The following is a 21940-nucleotide window of genomic DNA, read 5'->3' as shown; positions in this document are numbered from 1 at the left end:
ACACTTTTCTTCAATTATACAAAGAAGAACCATGCTCTCCATAACAGAAACATTTTCATGCGGTACAATGCACCAGGAATACCTTTGCATCAATGGCTGCAATGGGCACAAATGGAAAGAAATTCATGGCGTGGCCCAATCCTTCCCTAACCTCAGTTAGAATCTATCAACTTGAGAATCTATATGGATGGGAGGCCGTTCACATCCAAACAGCAGCTCTGGGAGGCTATTCCAACATCCATTCAATGGATGCAAATTTGACCTGTTAAGATTGAAATAGCTCTAGATATGGATAAATATGACCTGCAAATTCAACAAATGACCAATTTCATTTCTTTACAACCTATGAAATGTTTTGAAACTGAGGTGTGTAATAACTTGAAACGGTGTTTCTTATTTTTGAAATATATCAAAAATACTTGGGAGATTTGTTCAATAACAGGCTGATCACTTGAAATGTATGCTGACTGTCATATGCCATGACCATCTTTAGGAAAATAAAGAAAAAATATCAAATTTGCATAATAATTTGGATCGAGTGTAAAAGTGAAAGTGGCAATAATTTAATTTGATTCAGAAAATACTGTTATAGAGAACTGGGTTGGTTTTTCCCAACATTGAATCAATGAATGATCTCCTACAATCAAAACTCTACAGATGGAAAAAACATTGTGTTGCTGCTCAGAGAACAATGAACTAACAGAGTCTCTTTCTCTATGCCAAATGGCATTGATTAGAGAAAATAAGGGAACTCTCCAATAAACGGTTAAGGTAAATCCATATTTGATCAATGTTTGAATGCTTTTTCTTGTTATATGTTTTTCTGGTAATTGAATTAAATGATTTTGTTTGATATATATGCACAGCCACTGCAGTTTAGAGTGCATGTGTGTGTACACACCTGGGCAGTTGCAGCTTTCCACTCTGCTGAAGCGTGAGGTCACCAGGCTGATGGTGGGCGTACTGTAGACATTCACATTCGTGGACTCCAGACTCACAGTCTGCTCACACACCCTTCCTCCATCACATGCCAACCCACCAGAGCAGTTCTGATCCAGCACATCCACCAGCTCCACCAGTGCCACGAGCTGATCCCACACCTCCTTCACCCTCAGGGCCAGCTCTCCTGCCCCATAGAATCCCCCATCGGGGGTCTCCACTGCCACAAGGACCTCCAACAGAGAATCCCGGCCCAATGGCTGAATGCTGAGCACATGCACAAGGTCAAGTCCAGGAGAGTCTTTCCCAGTCAGGCCCTGAAGTATCCTCTTCACCGCTGGCAAGTGGACACTCACAAAATCTTCGGGTCCAATGCCTCTAAAGCGGAGCGTTGCGGCAGACTGCAGCATTTCCTCTGTGACCTGCTCCACCAACACTGTCACACTGGCTGTGGCCAAGAAGCTTCCATCACTCACTGTCACATTGAGCAAATAGCGGCCTGGCTCAAGGCCGGCCAAGGCCACAATTCGGCCATCCTGCCGGTTAATTTTGAACAGACTCTTAGGACGAGGAGGCTGGGAGAAAGAGAGTACATCGTACTCGTCGCGATCTGTGGCATGGATGCGGCCGATTGCCCCGCCTGGGAACACATCAGAGGGCATGATGACAGTAACGTCCAGGGGAAGGGGTTCAGGCTGAAAGAAGCTGTTGCTGAGCACGCGCACAGACACAAATGTGGTGGAGGATAGCGGTGGTTTCCCAGAGTCCCGTGCCTTCAGGAAAAAATTAAAATATTTATTACAAAGTATTGCAATATTCCGAGTTGTTTTACACTTTTTTTTTTTTACAAAGGCCATTGTTTTTCTCCACACTAACCATCACGGAAAGAAAATAGTTGACCGTTCATGTCAGAGCACAAACCCAGCATGAAGTCAAAGGAGACATCCGAGACAGGATAGTCTCGAGGCACAGATCTGAGGAAGGTTACAGAAAAATTTTCTGCTGTGTTGAAGGTCCCAATGAGTACAGTGGCCTCTAATATCCGTACGTGGAAGAAGTTCGACACGATCTTAAAACAGCTGTGCACCGATGCCTCCCATCCAACCTGATGGAGCTTGAGAGGTGCTGCAAAGAAGAATGAGCGAAACTGGCCAAGGATTGGTGTGCCAAGTTTGAGATTCAAAAAACCTTGAGACTGTAATTGCTGCCAAAGGTGAATAGACAAAGTATTGAGCAAAGGCTGTAAATACTTATGTTTTTTTTTTTTTTTTAAGGAATTTGTGAAAACCTCAAGTAAACTTTGTCATTATGGGGTGTTGTGTGTAGAATTCTAAGAGGAAAAAAATATTTAATCCATTTTGGAATAAGGCTGTAAGATAACAAAATGTGAAAAAAACATTTATGAATACTTTATGAATATTGGTGAAAACATGAGTACTTTACTTCATACTTCATAGTTCACTTTCTCCTGCTACCAGAAATAATCCATATCTTTCTTGCAATGGATTCTCCATTTGGAATCTTAGTTCCATAACTGCAACCAAGTAGGTCTATCCAAACTATGTAAGTTGACCAAATATGAACATAATACTCATGGCAATGTATGGGGATGAATACCTACATCCAATTCAGTTTTTAAGCTTCCCAACATAGAGACATGGAAGCATTTCAATACACAGAGCTCTTACTCATATTCAATTTATAATCTGTATTTCTGAAGAGATCATTTTAACCCCTGTATTGACTACCATATATTGTATTTGTATACAGTATTTAATTTAGCTTCTGTATCATAAAAAATCTACTGCAACCTTAATCTTTTATTAATTTTAATGTATTGATAAGTGTCAATTTTGCTCATATAATTTATGAAAAATAGTGGTCCTAAAACTAAACCTTGAAGGACCACACAAGTACTGTGTTCTATACTAATAATTACTAATAATTCCTGTGAAAATAAAGTTTATCTAGTTACAACAAAGACAGAAGTGCAAAATTGTTTGTCTGTGTGACCCGACCTGAACCTCCAGAGTGTATTCACGTGGTGATTCTGGTCCAAAAACCCTGCTGGCTTGCAGTTCTCCCATTTGGTCCAGGTTGAAAGCATTGTCCTCATTTCCAGAGAGTATGCTGAACTCAAAGGGGGGGCCATTGCGGGGAGAATCTCCATCAGTCACAACCAGTTTTAGCAAACTAGAGCCTGCTGGTTGGTTTAACTGTGAATCAGAGAAAATTGTGGTGTTTAAGGGTTTAGGAATCACAAATCAAAAAGCAGTGAAGAACATACTTTTAATTAATACTATAACAATATTAATAACAGTTTTTATTTAGTTTTCAGTATGAATGTATCTGTTTTCAGAAGTGGTGAGTGTCAGCCCATAGACTGTGAGCCGTCAAGTAGAACTGAGGAAAAAAAATATTTCTGAAAATGGACTGAAGCATTTTAGGTATCTCCTCTTTACCTGGATGACAGTGGTGGTGTTGACAGAGGAAAAAACAGGAGGACTGTCGTTCACATCAGAGATATCGATGTTGACTGTGACCGTGGAGGACATCGCCGGTGACCCACTGTCAAAAGCCTGGACAGCTAGAGAGTAACTCGAGACCTGTGAGTTATGACACAAAGATCAGACAAGGACAAAAAAGACCAAATAAGAAGAGGAAGGGACAGGAAGGGAGCAGTGTGGTGTCACAAGAATGAAAAAAAAAAAAAAGCTGAGTAATGGGTTTCACTAAAGGACTATTTTGGACCGCAGCCAATGTGGGGCATTTACAGCTGAGGCATGTTTTTATAAATAAAATGCAAAATTTTTTTAAAGGCATCTTCCAAACTGTCTAATAGTCATTTGAAGAGGCATACATATTGTGGATTCTAGCTTTTTCCAGACATTAATCATGTTTTCTTTTCTATGAATACTGTCCTTTGGGGACATACAATACCTTGATTTTGATCAACAAGGATCATTAATTGTTGATACAGGTTTCCTGAAATGGGATTTTATTCTGGCAAGAAAATTTGTGTGCTTACCACTAAAACGCTCAACTAAGACACACTGGGAAGGAAAGAGAACAGATTTTTTTTTCTTAACACAAGCAGAGTTCCCAACCGTCTCTCTGTCCAGCTCCTTGTTGACTTTCAGCAGGCCAGTGACTGGGTCGATCCAAAACTGGTTCTGACGGTCGCCTTTTAAAATGGAATACGTGATGCGTCCATTCACCTGGCTGTCCAGGTCCTCGGCCAACAGCTGCATTCCAAACAAACAGGCAAACAATGAGGAAACGAACAAATGTTAATTTATCTAACTTATAATAAAAAAAACTGGGGATAACAAGGATTCATAGCAGTAAAATAGCTTAGTGCTTCAAAGGAAGAGTGACAGGGAAATGACATTCATTCGTTACCCTGAAATATGAATTGCTAATGCAGCCACTAATGAATGCAGTTAGTGTCTCATCTTCAATCATGTACCTATTAACTCAGTGCAAGGAGCATGCAGCTTGAGGTTTAAAAAAAAAACTGCAGGACATGTTACCCTGGTGACAATCTCCCCGACAACAGCGTCCTCACTGACCAGCACGTTGTAGATGTCCTCAGTGAAGGAGGGTGCGTTATCATTCACATCCATGAGCTCTATGGTTACCATGGTTGCGGCACTCAGAGGAGGGCTCCCACCATCCCAAGCCTCGACTTTGAGATAATAGTCTTTGCACACCTCAAAGTCCAGATCATCCGCCACCGAAATAGTGCCTGGGGAAATAATTCAGATGCCACTGATAAACTTTATGACTGTTATAAAACAAGATTTACAGAGTTCATTTCACTACGTCATAAGAGAGAAAAAATGAAATCGTGAAAAAATGAAATAGCGTTTTCTTATCATGTTTCATTTCCAGTTATTGCAGAGATGTCCTAGTTCAGAATGTCAATTTGATAATACATTTATGATGCACTGAAGCTAAGCTGATTTCACTAATGAGATCCACCTCCAAGCTGAAGAAGCTAATTAGAAAACCATTCTATGTTCTGAAGGTCTCGATCTCTGATCATGAGTCATGTCACACACACTAAACTCCATTTACATCTCTCACCTTTGACCACGTCAATGGAAAACTTCCCCTGCTCGTTGCCAGAGTGAATGTTATAGAAAATCTCAGCATTGGGGCCAACGTCTTCACTTGTTGCGAACACCCGCAGAACCTCAGTTCCCACAGCAACATCCTCAGGCACAGTGACAGAATAGTCATTCTTTTGAAAGATGGGAGGATTGTCATTCACATCCAGCACCATGATAGTCAGATCCACCGTGGTGGAAAGTGACCCCTCCTCTCCGCCCCGGTCTGATGCCTGAATCCTGACCAGGTATGAGTCCTGCAACTCTCGATCTAGTGGTTTCTCCAGAATCACCACCCCAGAGGATGCATCAATGGAAAACATATCACCTGCTGAGTCCACCAGAGTATACACTACTTTTCTATTGAAACCTAGAAATCAAACAAACAAAACAAATTAAATCAGCTATCCATGTCATTTTAATAATGTGATGGAAAAAATATAACATGCAGCTAGTCACCGTAATGTTTCTCAATCTGAAGACTGATCTATTAAAAGTGTTTTGGTCTGAAAAAGCTATTTTATGTAATGAATATTATAAACTACCTTCATCAGGGTCATTGGCCTGCAGTCGGGTAATGAGGGCTTTGGGAGTGGCATTCTCAAACATGCTGGCAAGGAATTGGGAGTACGAGAACGATGGAGCATTGTCATTCACATCCAGGATGATCACTGAGATCTCAGAGCGGCAGAACAGACCCCCTCCGTCCATAGCCTGGGCAATCAAGTTGTACACTGCAGTCCTCTCCCTGTCCATCAGATTGGCTGTTTTCAGCTCACCTACATGAGCACAAATATGTACATGTCACTGAATGCTCATTATATAAGACTACTGTTTCCTCATTTATGCAACAATTTCATTGAAAGTGAAAGTGAAGATATACTGCAGCACAGCACACGGTTAGTGGGCAGTGGGCAGCCATGACAGGCGCCTGGGGAGCAGTGTGTGGGGATGGTGTTTCAGTGGCACCTCAGTGGAACCTTGGCGGATAGGGATTCGAACCTTTTGACTAAGGGGCCGCTTCTTTAACCACTAGGCCACCACTGTCCCAAAATAGTATGCATGTTTCACATTCTAAGATGCTTTTAGACCCCTGGCTTCAACAGGGAATAATTTAGAATTGGAGATTTAAAATTATGCAAAGTATGAATTTACAGTACTTTATAATTCCTTCCTATTTACCACTAGAGTCTTGAATTATATTTGTCAGTTACCAGTATTTGCATCCATGTAGAAGTCTTCCACACCAATGCCAAACAAAGAATACTGTATCTCAGCACTGGTCCCCACATCCAAGTCTGTGGCTCCTACGGTAAGGATGCCCTTGTTGATGGGAACATCCTCAAGGATTGACACCTCATACAGAGCCTTGTACAAAAGCAAACATTCAAAATGTGTATAAGCATGTATACATACATTTTCATATATATTGCCTGTAGAATTATACTTAAACCAAAAAATGTTACATTAATGTTACATTTATGAATGTATTCTGAAAATTGAGTTTCTCCAAAATATGGAAATAATTATTTTATATGTAAATGCAAATATGTAAATGTATATCTATTTTTAATTCTGAAATGTAATTAAAAAGAATGGTTTGAGTAAGTAGGACATTTTAAAGGTTTCCCCTTAATATGTAAATGTAAATGTATTCTATCATGCGTAATGAGTAAGCTCATTTGTGATACAATATCATTTTTCTGATTAAATAAACAGTTGCCAAAGACAAGATATTGAAAACCTGGTCACAGACGGGGCTGTTGTCATTAGCATCCATGACTGTGACCTCCACCCGCACTTGAGTCATAAACAGGCCGTCGCTGGCTGTGATATTGAGAATGTATTGATCTTGTTCCTCACGATCTAGTGGCCGCTTGACAAATATCTTCCACTCTCCCTGTACAGGGGCAAGAGCGAATGCTCCCCTGGGATTTCCACCTGAAACAGACATTTATCATTTTAACTGGCTAACTTAAGACAAAGCAAAGAAAATTGTTTTACATGACAAAAAGGCACCCCACCTAGAATTTTATTAGACATTTTCAGTGTAACAATAGTCTGCTGTTTAAAATCTGAATATCACCTTGGTTCAACAAATTGGCTTTAAACAAAGAGAAGTAGCACATTAAGCAAAAAGCTTTTCATAGGCAATTAATTTCTGGCACCATTTATCAAATTAAAGCCTTTCAGTGTGATTATCCCTCCCACTGACATGCTACTGTCTTAAATCATCCAGCTTTATACCCCCAGCTACTGCTAAGCACATTTCACCTGTGATATGGAAGCTGACGAGGCGGTTTTGGTCCGAACTGTCCCTGTCCCGGCTGCTGAGAACAGTGACCACCTCCCCAACTGGGTCGCTCTCCCTCACCGCACCCCTGTAGTAGTCCCTCTCAAACACGGGTGGGTTGTCGTTCACATCCGCCACAGTGACAGTAACCACAGCTGTGGAGGACAATGCGGCGGCCTCACCGAGGTCAGATGCTACAACGCTGAATGTGTACGAAGGACATGCTTCATGGTCCAGTATGGCTAGGGTTGTAATCCATCCTGTTTTGCCATCAATAGCAAACACAGAACTGGTACCTGTTGTAGAGCCATTGTTCTCATCTTGAACTGGGTTCAGAGTCCTTCCAAGGCTGTATGTGACTTGTCCATTTGACCCCCAGTCCGGATCAAGGGCCCGCACCTGGATCACCCTTGTACCAATGGGTAGACCTTCCATAACCTTGGCTGCATATGAGCTGGTCTCAAAGGAAGGTTTGTTGTCATTGATATCCAGCACTTTCACTTCCACATCCACCACTGAGATGGACTCCACAAGGGACTGTCTCATTGAGGCCGAAACCTTGAAGCGAAAGATGCTGACTTCTTCATAATCCAAAGCCTTGATCAACCTCAGAATCCCTGTTTCCCTTTCTACAATAAATGTGCCTCCAAGGTTACTCTCTCCAGTTTCACCACTGACCACACTGAAAGCCCCAGTTTGACCTGGACCAAGGTACACAGAACCGAGTGCCGTACCAGTTGGTGTGTCTTCAGGGATGGTGAAAGAGTACTGAGGCTGAGTAAAAGAAGGAATAGAGGCATCAGGTGGAAGCACGTGGATGAATGCAGAAACAAGAGAATGCTTAACAGGAATGCCTCCATCTGTGGCTTTCACAAAGAAAGAGAGAATTGTCCCTTGCAAATGTGCCATGCTGCCTTTGGTCACCATCCATCCACTGTCTGGCTCAATTTCCAGAACATCCACCAATGGGAGCCGGGCTTCACTGTAAAGGGAGTAGCTTATACGACCATTGTTTCCAGCATCAGGGTCCTGGGCTTGAATCTGCGTAACCAGGGAACCCATGGGGACATTAGCCTTGATACTCACCCTGTATTCACCAGCCCGGAAACGTGGTGCATTGTCATTCTCATCCAGCAACATGACACGGACAGTGCAAAAAGAAGCCCTCCCACCTCCATCTAAGGCCATGACTGTCAGCACAATGTCCCGGTTCATTGGATTCTCTCTATCTAACCTTTGTGCGGTGGAGATCAAGCCATCGGCCCCTATGTTGAACTGTGTCTTTCCCAGATCATTAATGAAAGAGTATGAAATCTGTCCAAAAAGGCCAGCATCTTCATCAGTGGCCCGTACCTGTATAACCCTGGAGCCCGCAGGGGCATTCTCGCGTACCTCTGCCAGGTAGAACCTCTGGCTGAAGACTGGGCTGTACAGGTTCGCCCCAAGGACACGCACGGTGACCTGCGCTGTGCTGGTGAACACACCATCAGACACAGACACATTCAGATTGTACAGAGGATTCATCCCCTGTCGACGCTGACTGGACAGGGAGATGATGCCTGTCTCCACATTCATGACAAAATTCATCCTCTCATCCCCCGAAAGGATGCTGTATCTCAGTCTCTCTGCGTCTGACTTGTCTGCATCTGAGGCCTGGACACATGTCACAAAGTGACCCCTTGGTGCAAGTTCACTGACAAAGGCTTCAAAAAGTGGCTGACTGAAGGAAGGAGGGTTGTCATTGGTGTCACTCAGTAGGATGGTGACAGTGACCACACTGGTCTGTGCGGGTGATCCACTGTCGGTCGCCCTGATAATAAATCCATACTTTTGGACAAGTTCGTAGTCCAGTAACCGTGCAGTTAGCACAAGACCAGTGTTGCTATCAACGTGGAAGTAGTCCGTGCTGTTATTGGCATCAGAAAGTATGTGGTAGCGGATCAAGTTGTTTTTTTCAGAGTCTTTATCTTTTGCTTGGACCTGCAGTACTGTTGAGCCGATGACTGAATTCTCTGGCAGAGTGACTGTGTAAGAGGCATTGTCAAAAACTGGAGCATTGTCATTAACATCAAGCACAGCTACGTCCACATCCACTTCCGATCTGGCCCCTGTCAGAGTGTCTGTTGACCTAACTGTAAGCCGGAAGTAGGGGTTGACCTCAAAATCTAAGGGATACATGACATTGATGACACCGGTGTCAAAGCCAATGTCAAACTGAAGAAAGGGGTCTCCATCGACAATGGTGTATATGATGTTTTGACCTTCTGGACTGGTTGCATTGATGCTAAGAATGGACGTGAGCACAGGAATGTCCTCCGTCACAGAGATGCCATAGAAGGGCTTTTCAAAGACAGGCATGGCTTTGTTAACAACAGTCACAGGGACATCAGCAGCTGTAGAAAGAGAGGGATAACCTCCATCTTGCGCTAGAATTGTGACCTTATATTCAACATTGGAAAGGTCTACTTCAAATGCCCTTTTAAGGATAAGCTCACCTGTGAGGTGATTAACCTCAAAGTGCCTGTGGCTCTCTTTCAAGGAGTACAACACTTCTCCATTGACACCTTTATCTCGGTCTAAAGCTGACACCTTGAATATAGGTGTCCCTGGCTGAGCATCTACTTGAACAGCAGCATAATACGGCAGGCCAAAAAACTCAGGGGAGTTGTCATTGACGTCCTCCACCTGTACACGCACCATGACCCTGGCAACCCTTAAACGGTCATGCTCACGGCTGGCCTCTACCACCAACTCGTAAGACTCTTGCTCTTCACGATCAAAAGGAACTCCAGTCGTCAAGATAATTCCTGATGTGGGTCTAATGGTAAAGCGGGTGCCAGCATTCAATAGAGAATACTTTAGGGGTTCATTGAGATGGTTTCCCACAGCATTGACCACAGTAACAATGGTAATGTTTGTGTTGTTCTCCAGCACTGAGGAGGCATAGAATGCCTGGGTGAAGAGCAGCCCACTGTCCATAGCCTCCTTCACCAGCACTGTTACCAGAGCTGTACTAAAGAAGCGCCCATCAGACACTTTCACATTGAAGCGGTACCGGTCTTTGGAGAGTTTGCTGTTTTTGACACTCAGCGTGCCACTGTAAGGATCCATGGTGAAATGTTCAAGGTCACCATCAGCTAGGGAGTAGATTAGATCCGTCTGCACTGTTAGGTCAAGGTCGACTGCCTCCACCCTCAATGCTTCAACTCCTACATAGGTGGGGAGCAGCAAAACTGTTTCATAAGCATCCTGCAAGAATTTGGGAGGTGAGTCATTGGTGTTCACCACCTTGATAATGACCTCTGCTGGGCTCTCTGCAGATAGCTGAGGCTTTCCACTGTCCCTCACATGGACCCGGAAGCAGAACTCAGGAAAGGTTTCATAGTCTAAGTTACCAATGGTTCTGACAGAGCCTGTACCTGAGTCCACGGCAAAGAACATCTTTGCTGTGTCTTCTACAATCTGGAAGACCAAAAGTGCATTATGGTTCCTGTCTGCATCCATAGCTTGTATTACCAGAGGGCTGCCATCCTCGCCCATCACCACGCTGTTAATGGGTGCTGCCTCACTGATGCTTCCAATGTATCTGAGGTGCTGGAACACTGGGAGATTGTCATTTTGATCTACTACTTGGATGATGACTGTTGTGTTTGATGCAATCCCTGCTATGTTAACAGCCTGTATAACCAGAACATATAAGGAAGTGACCTCAAAGTCCAAAGGCTTATGGGTAGTGATGACGCCTGTGTAGCTGTTGATCTTGAACCTCCTTTCGCTGTTGCCTTGTTTGATTTCATAAATCAATGCAGAACGACTTATGGCATTAATTGTGGTGACAAAGGTGCCAACTGGCAAATTTTCAATAATCTCAGCCTGATACTCAAGCTGTGTGAACTTTGGACTTGAGACATCCGACAGGGCGATGGTTATCCTTGCAGTAGCTGTGGCACTCAGTGGCGGAGTCCCACTGTCTTTCACGCGTACCGTTATGATGTATGAGCCCACTGATGCTAAGTCCAGCTCTCGTGCCACAAAAATAAAGCCTGAAAGTGGCTCTATGCCAAACAGACCTCCACTGTTGCCTGGTGCAGAAAGAGAAAGAAACTGTGCGTGAGTACTTTAATTCCAAGTTACACTCAAGAGTGTCATTGAAAGAAAAGCAATTTCCTCTCAAAGGCAAAACTGAATACATTCCATGATGGGTGATTCAAAAAATATATAAATAACGTTATCAGTGTTAGCAGAAACTGTTGCTTTATCATGCCATTTCCAGATACGGCATCATGCTTCACAAGACTCCCAAATATTATTTTCATCTAGTAACTTCCAAGGTCACTTTGCTTCAGGGAATACTGTATATCCGTAGTAGAGAAGAAAGACTCACCGGCTTCTATTGAATAGATAAGCTCTCCGTTCCTCCCTTTGTCTTTGTCTAAAGCAGTGACCTGCAGGACAGCTCGCCCCACCGCAGCTGATTCATACACCACCCCGTCATACAAGGTGCTGGTGAAGTATGGAACTTGGTCATTTGCATCCTCTACAGCAACTAATATCCGAGCAAGATCTCTATAGTATGGGAACTCTTGATCCTTCACCTGGAGCCACACAGATAGTATTACTTTTGATGAATCAATTCAGTTCAATCAATTCTGCTGCCTCTTCAATTGCCAATAACACGAATATTTATTATAGAGTACAGCAAATATTGGTTGTTTTATTTATTACAAGACAGCAGGCATAGCACAGTAAGTCATATGCATCCCTAAAAAATGTTGTCAATATGTTTTACTGGATTTAATTGAACAAATGTTCGTCTGGCACTCAATTATTTGATTAAATGTTGCACTATTTTCAAATAGCATCTCATACCATAATGGTTAGAATGTGCTGGGTGCGAGCTTCATAGTCCAGGCGATCTGCTATGTAGACAGCCCCAGAACTTGGGTTTATCCGGAACATGCGCATGCTGGCTGGGTCCACACTGCTGTGAATGGAGTAGCTCAGTTTGGCTCGATCATCTTTGTCCAAAGCCCGCACTCTTAGCACCTCAGTGTCTGCTGGTGTGTCTTCAGACACAGATATATCGTATGTTGGCTGAGAGAAAACTGGAGCATTGTCGTTGCTGTCAGAAACTTTGATGAAAACCTGGAGATTACAACATACAATGTAAGATGCAGAAGGTTTTGCTTTCGATTTGTCACTGCAGATTAAAGTAAAAAAACATTATGACAAAGGCTCAGGGACACTGTGTCACATCAGAGAGTCCAAATGCTAATTAACAAATTGTCTAGGTTGTAATGTGTGAATTTACGGGTCCATGACTTATCATGAGGTAAATGTAAATTCAAAACTGTGGCCTTTCCCTCCCAAACCAGGACAATTATAAGGTGGCCTGAGGGTCAACAACTGGCCAGAAGTGCCAAGAGGGGAGGGTCATGTGAGGGGTGGATGACCATCGCATTAACGCATTCCAGAATCAGAGGTTCCATTTGGTGAACGTCCTTCACCCTTCACCTCTGAGTTGGATACCATTGTTGGGCAATATCATTAATTATTACTTAATGCATTTTAACTCATTTGTTGGTTATGTATTACCTGCGTGGTAGCTGTATTTGTTCCGTCTGTAACTTGCACAGTCATGTTATAGAGTGACTGAGATTCTGCATCCAACGGCCTTGCTATGACGATAGTACCCATCCCCCTCTGAATATCAAATGGACCATCATACATTCCTATTGCATGCATAAAACACATTAAATCAATGTTAAAAATGGATAAATGCATGTGCTAATGTGAACAAAATGTTCAACTAAATGTTTACATTATCATTCAATGAAAATCACACCTGGGTCATAAGAGCAGTTCACACCACATGTGTTCAGCGGGATATAGAACATCTCTCGTGAGGAACGACCCCCTAGCCATAGGTACATGTGGGTATAAAAAGAGTGTTATAAATAATTGATAAATGTCAATATTGCCATGACTATTCAAACGTAAATAACAAATAAAATAAGCAACAAAATGAACTAATAAATGCCTAGCTCACCAATAATGTCAAACCACAGGAGAGTGGTGGTCTGCCGAACAGAGACCACGCCCACAGTCTCAGCGACCTTGGCACTCTCTGCAATGCTAAAGTTGTAGGTCGATGCTATGAAGTGCAGGGCAGTGGGTGAGGGAATAGGCTTTCTGATCCATTCAATGTGCAGCTGTGCAGTAGACCACTTTGGGGGGATTCCATTGTCCGTTGCTTTGATCTGGATTGGACAGAAATGAATTGTTGTTCCTTATCATATCAAGGCTATGATACCACTGTGATTCTGTCATCACCGGGGTGATGAACTTTACTACTGACTTACATGTGTTATTCTAATTTTGAGTACATTGCACATGACGAGACCTACGCACTGTGAGGATGTCATAGCTGCCAGCTGTGACCATCTTCCGGGAGGATACCATTGCTGTTTTGGAGTCGATGAAAAACTTGCCGTCCGGGTTCCCATCGATGATGCTGTAAGTCAGGTCAGAGTTGGACCCTTCGTCTCGGTCGTAGGCAAACACCCGATAGATGGGATCTCCTCGCTTGTTGCGGTCTCGCTCGGGAACGCTAATGCGGTAGACAGCCTCTGGAAACTCTGGTTTATTGTCATTTTCATCCTCAACGTGAACAATTACCCAGACAGTGGACTGCCTAGGATTTCCTCCTGCATCTGTTACAGTTACCTTGAAATATAAAATATTGTTGTAAAAGTACAGTATAACAGCATAGCACGGCAAATTATTCTAACATAAATTAAATTAAGTTAGGAGAGATATAGAGCCTGAGGAGTCCATTTAATCAAGCTATTTCCATGCTTTTACTCCTCTACAGTATTTTAATCAGTGAAATCTAGACAGGCATTTATAGCAACATGACTGAGTGGTATTCCTTGGGTGGAAAGAAATGATGGGGTGAACTCGCAAACTCATTATCCACTCTGCTATCAGAGAAGTAACAGACTTGTGACCAGAGGAGCTGTTCTGAATGCAGAAGGCCAGCATTCCCATCATGCCCATGTACTCCATCGTACTCATCTGATTTTGGTGTCATAAGATCCGTACTAGTTAATGGACAAGAGAGTAATGGCTGGGGCGTGATACGATGTTCCAGACCTGATTCCTGGGTGCACTAGGCCATCATGCAGAGGACATAAAATCAATGGTCCTCTCATCTGATTGGCCACGTGGATGAGGAATCACGGGGAATCGCTCCCATGGTATTGACCAGTGGTACTGTAAAACCCTGATTAACAGATCAATGGGGAGCTGTTCACTAGACTGCTAAAAAATGAGAAGAGCTGAGGTGCTTGATTGTGTGTCGCGTTCCTTTTCAGAACTACACAGCCGCATTTCATCAATCATTTTGGAAATTGTCTACTGAGGTTGTTGAGTGTTTGCTGAGTTGCTGCTCAACGTATCAAACGGTACAGGTTTCGAGACGTGATTAGAGCATGTTCTAGAAAATGGAATCAGTTATCGATCTGAACAGGGTGTTTTTTTCATTAGTTTGACCTCTACTTGACAAATAAGCTTTGATCAAAAAGAAAAAAACTGCCATGATTCATTTGTTTACTATTATTATTTTCTTTTATGACCTTGAGTATCTGCTTACGTTGCTATGGCCTGTTCACCCAAGTGGGCTTTTTTTTCTATAATGAGCCACACAACGCAATTATACTGCAATTATTTCTCTGTGCACAAATGCATTACTGTGTGCAGCAGCTCAGATGAGGGGTGCATGTTAATGCACAGGGAAGGCAGAGAAAAAGGTGAGGGTCACTGTACCTCCAAGAAATGTTCTGCCTGCTGCTCCCGATCCAGTTTCCTTGATGTTGTTGTGATAAGTCCTGAAGAGCGCAAGAAAAATGAGAAAACAGCGTTGAAGGTAACCTAACAGAGTGACCTATCCAATAATGGACACACCAGCCCGCCTCATTATCCCGATAATAAAAAAATACTTGATGTATGAGAGGCAACAGCAGAACATTTGTAGCCCAAATATTTGCACAGCAAACAGAGAGGGTCTTCAGCTCCTTGCACAGATGGTACGAAGAGGAAGATTTTAGATTCCCGTGGCCCTGGAAAAACCTGGAAAAGTTTTGAAAAAGCACATTGCCGAACAAGAAAATGCTCATTATGCAAACACATCCTAGGGGCCTGGGACATCTGGGACCTTTTTTTAATAAGAATGCCCTGATCTTCTTGACCTAAATTACCACATTGGGCAGGCTGAATGACAGCTGAGATGAGAGAATAGCCAGCTGTAGCAGAATCCAGGGAGGTTAGAATGCCACCCTCAACCTGCGCGAAAAGTAAACAGTCAGCAGTGACACACATTCCCACTGTGTTAATAGGGAAATGAATAAGGCCAACATTGGTGACACACTGCACCCCCTGTGCTGCAGTCCCATTACATGTTTAATCTATCGTAACGCTAATTACTGCCAATTTTTCACTGCCATCTGCACAAGTTAATTGCATGCTGTTTTTTTGCATTCTGCATATTCTATATCATGCACATTCACAAATGTTTAACTTTCCAGTTTGGTGCTACAGAGTTTTTTTATACTTTATATTTCCCTAAAGCTCCAGTTGCTCTCTAACCAGCTCAAGACATAACAGAATGGTGATTGCATTTAATAACATATCATGCATTTAAATACATATAAATTCTGCATTTGAAATAAGATTAAAACATTACATTTAGACTAAAGCTTTCAAAGATCAAACAAGATGCATTATTTTTTTTGTTTGTACATCCAATAATTTTGTATTTTGTAATTTGTATTTTTTTTTGTGAACAATCTTCTGATTCAGGAATGGGCATCGCATGGCAGAGATACTATCAGTGACTAAATGGCTGCAGACAAGACATGGAATGGCAAAAAAATTGTTTATCCAGCAGAACAGAATCTGTGCAAACATCCCCAGAATGGCTGAAAGCCGGGCTGGGAGCTTCGGCGTGGCTTATGAAGTCAGAGTGTGACACACATCCTCCACTTTTCACTTACACACCGGAGGCCACATTCACTGCCCACCCACCATGCAGCTGCCTGATAGGGTGTAAACCAGCACCTCTCACTACTCGTCCAATTTGTCCATGCAGATAATATTTCAAACGTTGACACTGAAAGGAAACTTTTGAACAGAAGCGATCTTACCAAGAGAAGCCAGCAGTAGGTTTGGGAAGGGTATGTAGTGCTTTGGAATGTTTACTCCCAGTGGAACCAATGCAAATTAATTCACTCATTGATTAAAGCAGCATAGTGTGTCATCACCTTTAGCACGTACAACAATGTTAACGTCCCGGAAGAGATGGGGGAAGAGTGATAAGGAGAAAGAAAGCAGGAGAGCGGCAATCAATAATACTTTCCCTAACAGTGTGCTGCCTCGTTTGTCATGTACGTATAAAAAAATGGATCTCCTGAGATTTACAGGGTCCCCAGGGGATCAGCCCATCTGGAGTGTGTAACCACAGAAGACCTAAATAAAATGTCAGCACACTAAATCACAAATTCCATGGGCCTCTGTTACAAAAATCTATATTGTTATTAATAAAAATTAGCTTTTGCTGTGTTTTATTGAATATACAGTTATTCTAGAAAAAGAAAATTGAGATATTTGTGTTTGAGGATCAATATTCAGCACCTAAAAAAGTGACCCTGATAAATTATGTAAGAGACTTACCAGGGTCACTCGCAATGATGAAGAAAGTCTTAGATATTTACATTTTTCTTCTGTATGTTTTTGCTAATAGACAAAAATTTGTTCTTACAAAAATTTTACATACATATTTTAACACCTAAACACAGACATGACTTTAGAATCTAGCAAACGAGTAGTTCCTGGAATCCAAGCTTGAGTGCTTACAGTATACACTTTAATATCCGGTAACCCAGATAACAGCATTCCCAGAGGACAGTCCAGAATTCCCAAGTTTTCCATACTGTTTTTGCACAATGAGAGCAATGATGCTTTCTGAATGATCTAATGCTGCAACATTTTAAACATTCAATATTCTGGAAAATACTTAACAACTAAGCTATGCTATCTTACTTTACGCAAAGTTAAGTCTTGCACTCTATATCGACTCTTTTCTACAGGAAGACAGCAGGAAGATGATGAAAAATATCCTCTCAGATACAGAGAGAACAGAGAGAATTCCCGACAAAGAAAGTGTTGAATTTTCAGACTGATATAAATTCAGTCACGTTCCTGACAGTACTGTTTAAGGTGTTGAATGTCATTGGTCTTTGAAGCTGAGGAGCACAGACTGCAGCAGAAGAATTCCAGCAGTGATTGGGCTGGTAATCGCAAGGAATGAGAATTTAGGGAGCGCCTACAGGATCAGGGGGCCCTGTTGATGACCACTACAGTAACCCTTGCAGTAAAATGTACAGTTATGCAGCTAAAACTCTTACCTGTCTTGGCACCGATGGCAAAAAAGTTCTGCGGGTTCCCTGCTGTGATTCTGTAAGAGAGGCGACTGTCAGATGCCGTGATGTCAGGATCCTGCGCCTGGATTCGGATCACAGACACGTCTCTGGGCGAGTTCTCAGGGATGTAGGGGTGGTAGATGGGGTCAGAGGTCAGTGGAGCATTGTCATTGACGTCCTCCACTTGAATGTAAACCTCGATGGAAGTGGAGAGGGGCACCACGCCCCTGTCACTGCCGTATACCGTCAGCCAGTAGGAGTCTCTGGCCTCACGGTCAAGTATGCCAGTGGTGTAAATGATGCCTGTGAGGAGAAGGTGAGAATATTTGACAGTCTTTGGATGAAAAAAATAAGAATCTTTTTTTTTTCCTTTGAAGATGTGACCTTTGAGTCATATTCTGTCCATATTGAGTCATATTCTGTGTTTTTGTATATATTTAGCTTGGCACAAGTTTGTAAAGAGTGTTGGCTGTTATCAGTGCTGTTAAAGAAGTGCTGTTCATGGTTTTGATATATCTGGAAGCCTTAACACACTTTAAAGAACATTAATCATACAGTCAGGTCCATACATATTGGGACATCGACACAATTCTAATCATTTGATTCTATACAACACCACAGTTGACTTGAAACAAAAAAGGATGTGTTTTCAGCTTTACTTTGGGGCTATTTACACCCACATTGGGCAAATAGTTTGAATATCCCAACATCCTATTCCAATATCCTCCCATAATTCCAGAACGTTAGTTGGTATTGCTAAAAAGCAAGGCAAATGAAGTGACTGAGGACATGTCCCCCTGGTGTGCTTGTGGGACTGTGGTGGCCTAACAGGTAACTTGTATTCGAAGGGTTCAAATCCCGAGCACTGAGGGGACAGTAAAGTACCATCCCCACAAAATCCCTTGGCGCGCCATTCATGCTGTCCAGTGCTCACTAAGGTGATGGACATGTTTCATTGTGTGTCCCATGTCACTTCACATTCACTTTGTCCACTTTCACACCTTGGTCCATTTGTTTTAGTCTTAATTCTGTCTGTGAGTTTTGAGCATTGTATCATTTTCCTCCCGGTTTGGTTTCCTTTCACTCAGGGAAAAATCCGAGCGAACCAAAATGCGTCGCTTCAAATAACGCGAGAACTGAGTCCGCGATTTGATTCGAATCGAGTCCTCCTCTATTTGTGGGTCTCGATGTGGTTGTTTTGGTGTGTTCACACCAGGCGAGACTAACCGTACCAAGGGGGGAAACAAAGCTGAGTTTGATTCAAGCGTACTAAAGCACTAAACCCTTTAACGGCAAAGTGCATTGGCGGCTTTGGCTGCTAGTTGGTTAGTTGCTGTTATGCCGTTGTTAGTAAAAAAAAAAAAAAGGCTATGCCCAGGTCGAAAAAAGTTGTAGAAAAACTTTTTTGCAATTTTTTTCCCATTAGCATTTTCCCTGCATAGCCGTGACTGATCAGCGGACGCGTGGAACAAGCACACCTTTCATAGGGTGGCACGATATACACCATCTGACATCTCGAGCAGGACCCCGCCTGCTTCCCGGCTAAATTCACAGGAGATCAGCTGGGCAGGAGAACTCAGCACCCTCAGGGCACAGCCGCGCCAGCAGGCCGCTCAGGGACCGGACGACCTTGAGCTTTCCAGCAGCGGCGCATCGTAGCTAATCTTTCTTGACCAAAGTGCTGTCACAGCCATTCTGTGATAAGCCTTGTAGACACTGCGACACTCGTACATGTAAATACGATCCAGTGCTGAAAGAGTGACCCATTTTGCGATTCTCACTCACTGGGACGGACGGCCATTTGGCTGAATTGACCGGGCAGCCATTTCCTGCCATTGCCATTGCATAGAGTAGAGGGGTGCACTCAGCCAGAAACCAGCACCTGAGGGCAGCAGCCACACAGGAACCAGGAGCGCTGCCGAGTCATCACACGCAGACAAGTCTGTCTGTTCCTAAAGGCTAAAAAAGGGATCACGTAGTGCTGTAGGTGTGGCAAGCCCAGAGGATGGCACACAAAGTCTCAACGCAGTATTCCAGTCAGGCAGAGGAGCTCTCCAGACACGGAAGCAAGTCTGACAGGTGACTGATCTGCCGGCGCCGTGAAAGTTCACCGGACTCGCGACTGTTGTTTCTATTTTCCACCTTATTTCCTGCAAAGAGCCGGCTGAGGCCAGCGGTTTGGGCCCTTCTTGTCCGTGTGTTGAGTGAGCTAAATGGAAAATCGTAATTGAACATTGTGGGTCTGGATGCATCAGCAAAAAGTCAACAATGTGAGCAGGGATCACGTTCGAGACGAATGAATGACAAATAATGCTTCCCCTGGGACACAGTTATTTTAAGAAATGAAGTTATCTTTACCTAGAATGAGCCTCAGCACTTTTATCCTGTGATCTTATTGCCCAGAGGCTGAATATTCATGAGATTTAAAAAAAAAAAAAAAAAAACAAGGGCAATATGTACACAAACGTGATGATGGCGGAAGAATTACATCAGAAAAAATGTAGTTGTTCCAAACATAAAATACCTCCAGTAGACAGGAATACAACATTTTACTGCACGTTATTTCCTCCCTGAACTGTATTAAAATTGCAAATGTTGAAATTACAGCCACATATTCATCTTGTCCAAGCCATGACGTCTGAGCGAGTCTCCAGGAGTGGATATCACAGTGGAATCTGAAAGCCGGAGAGGCGAGTGGCGATGAGCAAGCATACTCCTCTGATGTGCTGCAATACCTCTAGGATGTGAAGAAGGATTTCCAGAATACATTGGTTTTAGCTTTGGGTTAATACCTCAGGGAGGTGCAGAAAATACTGCCCGAATCTGAAATTCCTGTCAGGTTAAAAAAAATCAGATGAAGTCAGAAGATAAAGAACCAAATCTTTTGAAGGGCCATCATATTCACTGTAAAAATGTCATAAAATGGAAGAAAAAGACCTGGATCTTTGCACAAAGCGAATATTCTGCATCATACATATACATACACACAAAGTAACATAAAGTAAGCATGCAGAGTGAAAAATCTGCACAGTGCGTTAATGTCATATACAATCGGTCATCATAGTTCGACTGCAGCTGATCATGTGCATAGCTGCAGCTTTTCTTTGCCCATTGGCATTAACTGCTAAATTGATTAGCTAAAAATACATTCCGAAAAAGCAGTCATGTGAGTCAATAGAAAAATAATACTTATGAATGTCATTCTACTTATATATTCAACATATTAAGTAAAATAAATATATTTAACATGTTAATAATATTCTATATTATCAGGCCCTTGCATTAGTGACATTCACATGAATATTTATCAGAGGTTTAAATACTTGCAGACGACGGTTTAAAAGTCAAAATGCATTTAAATGGTTTTAATCAAATCTTTATGGATTATTAATAGCTCTCAAACAGGTGATCAAAGGTGAGAATCTCTGTACTTTATCATTCTGGGAAGGGGGCCATTTTGATGGTTATATATGTCCCTGGAATGGCCACTCAATTGCATTTCCCTGGTCATAATGTGCGGGACACGTGATCATCCAAATGTCAGTCATGATCGGTAAAAGCACATAGAGCAAAGTGACTCAGTCAAGGTCAGTCGTAAAACGTAAGAGCAGAATTGAATAATGCCCAGGAGAGGGATTGGACTCATAGGTTTAATTACACTTGGATAGACCTTCCCCAAGTTAATGCATACAGTGACACCTCAAATCCATTTGGATTGGGCTTGAAGAAAAGCCTAAATGAGCCTTAAATTTAAGGAACATTAGCCTTTGCATTAGGGGAAATCAGTCCAATCACTTTTCCCTTCTGTGACTGCTCCAAAACAATACACCGTCATACACAAGTCAAGACACATTTTTGGATGTCTTTTTCAAGGCTTATGCAGTACTCGTCTCCAGGGAAGAGGCCACTTTGTGAAAATTACTTAGGAGAAAGTGTTTTTCCCCCCTATTTCTGCAGGCTCTGGCACTTCAAAGCAGATCATTTCTGCCTCTCAGATAAAAAAAGATCAAAGATCAAAAGTCCGAAACAGAAAAACGTGGCCGCTACAGGCCAACATTTTACTCTGTTGTCAGTACACAATCCCAAACCCATCTGTCAGAGGAATAACCTGGAGATTA

The 21940-nt window shown here is 42.6% G+C and overlaps 1 protein-coding gene across 3 annotated transcripts in view; it reads right to left on the bottom strand.

Annotated features, from left to right (window-relative positions):
* The window catches only part of fat3b (FAT atypical cadherin 3b), a 45276-nt gene that overhangs the window by 17263 nt on the left and 6073 nt on the right, over positions 1-21940 (bottom strand). For 2 of the 3 annotated variants that reach the window (XM_028982982.1, XM_028982984.1), the window contains exons 3-20: positions 17808-18125; positions 15172-15233; positions 13756-14070; positions 13394-13604; positions 13190-13261; positions 12940-13076; positions 12214-12489; positions 11729-11939; positions 7326-11426; positions 6796-6992; positions 6266-6419; positions 5597-5830; positions 5029-5421; positions 4473-4687; positions 4047-4184; positions 3402-3545; positions 2958-3155; positions 902-1712 (exon numbers count right to left, since the gene is read on the bottom strand). In XM_028982982.1, coding sequence (XP_028838815.1) covers positions 902-1712; positions 2958-3155; positions 3402-3545; positions 4047-4184; positions 4473-4687; positions 5029-5421; positions 5597-5830; positions 6266-6419; positions 6796-6992; positions 7326-11426; positions 11729-11939; positions 12214-12489; positions 12940-13076; positions 13190-13261; positions 13394-13604; positions 13756-14070; positions 15172-15233; positions 17808-18125 — 8187 coding nt within the window. The remainder of the gene's footprint in view (positions 1-901; positions 1713-2957; positions 3156-3401; positions 3546-4046; positions 4185-4472; positions 4688-5028; positions 5422-5596; positions 5831-6265; positions 6420-6795; positions 6993-7325; positions 11427-11728; positions 11940-12213; positions 12490-12939; positions 13077-13189; positions 13262-13393; positions 13605-13755; positions 14071-15171; positions 15234-17807; positions 18126-21940) is intronic. The other variant, XM_028982983.1, reaches the window with a different exon arrangement.

The sequence above is a fragment of the Denticeps clupeoides genome, chromosome 6 (genome assembly GCF_900700375.1).
Source record: "Denticeps clupeoides chromosome 6, fDenClu1.1, whole genome shotgun sequence".
Classification (NCBI taxonomy): Eukaryota; Metazoa; Chordata; class Actinopteri; order Clupeiformes; family Denticipitidae; genus Denticeps; species Denticeps clupeoides.
This window is presented reverse-complemented; position numbering and strand designations above follow the sequence as displayed.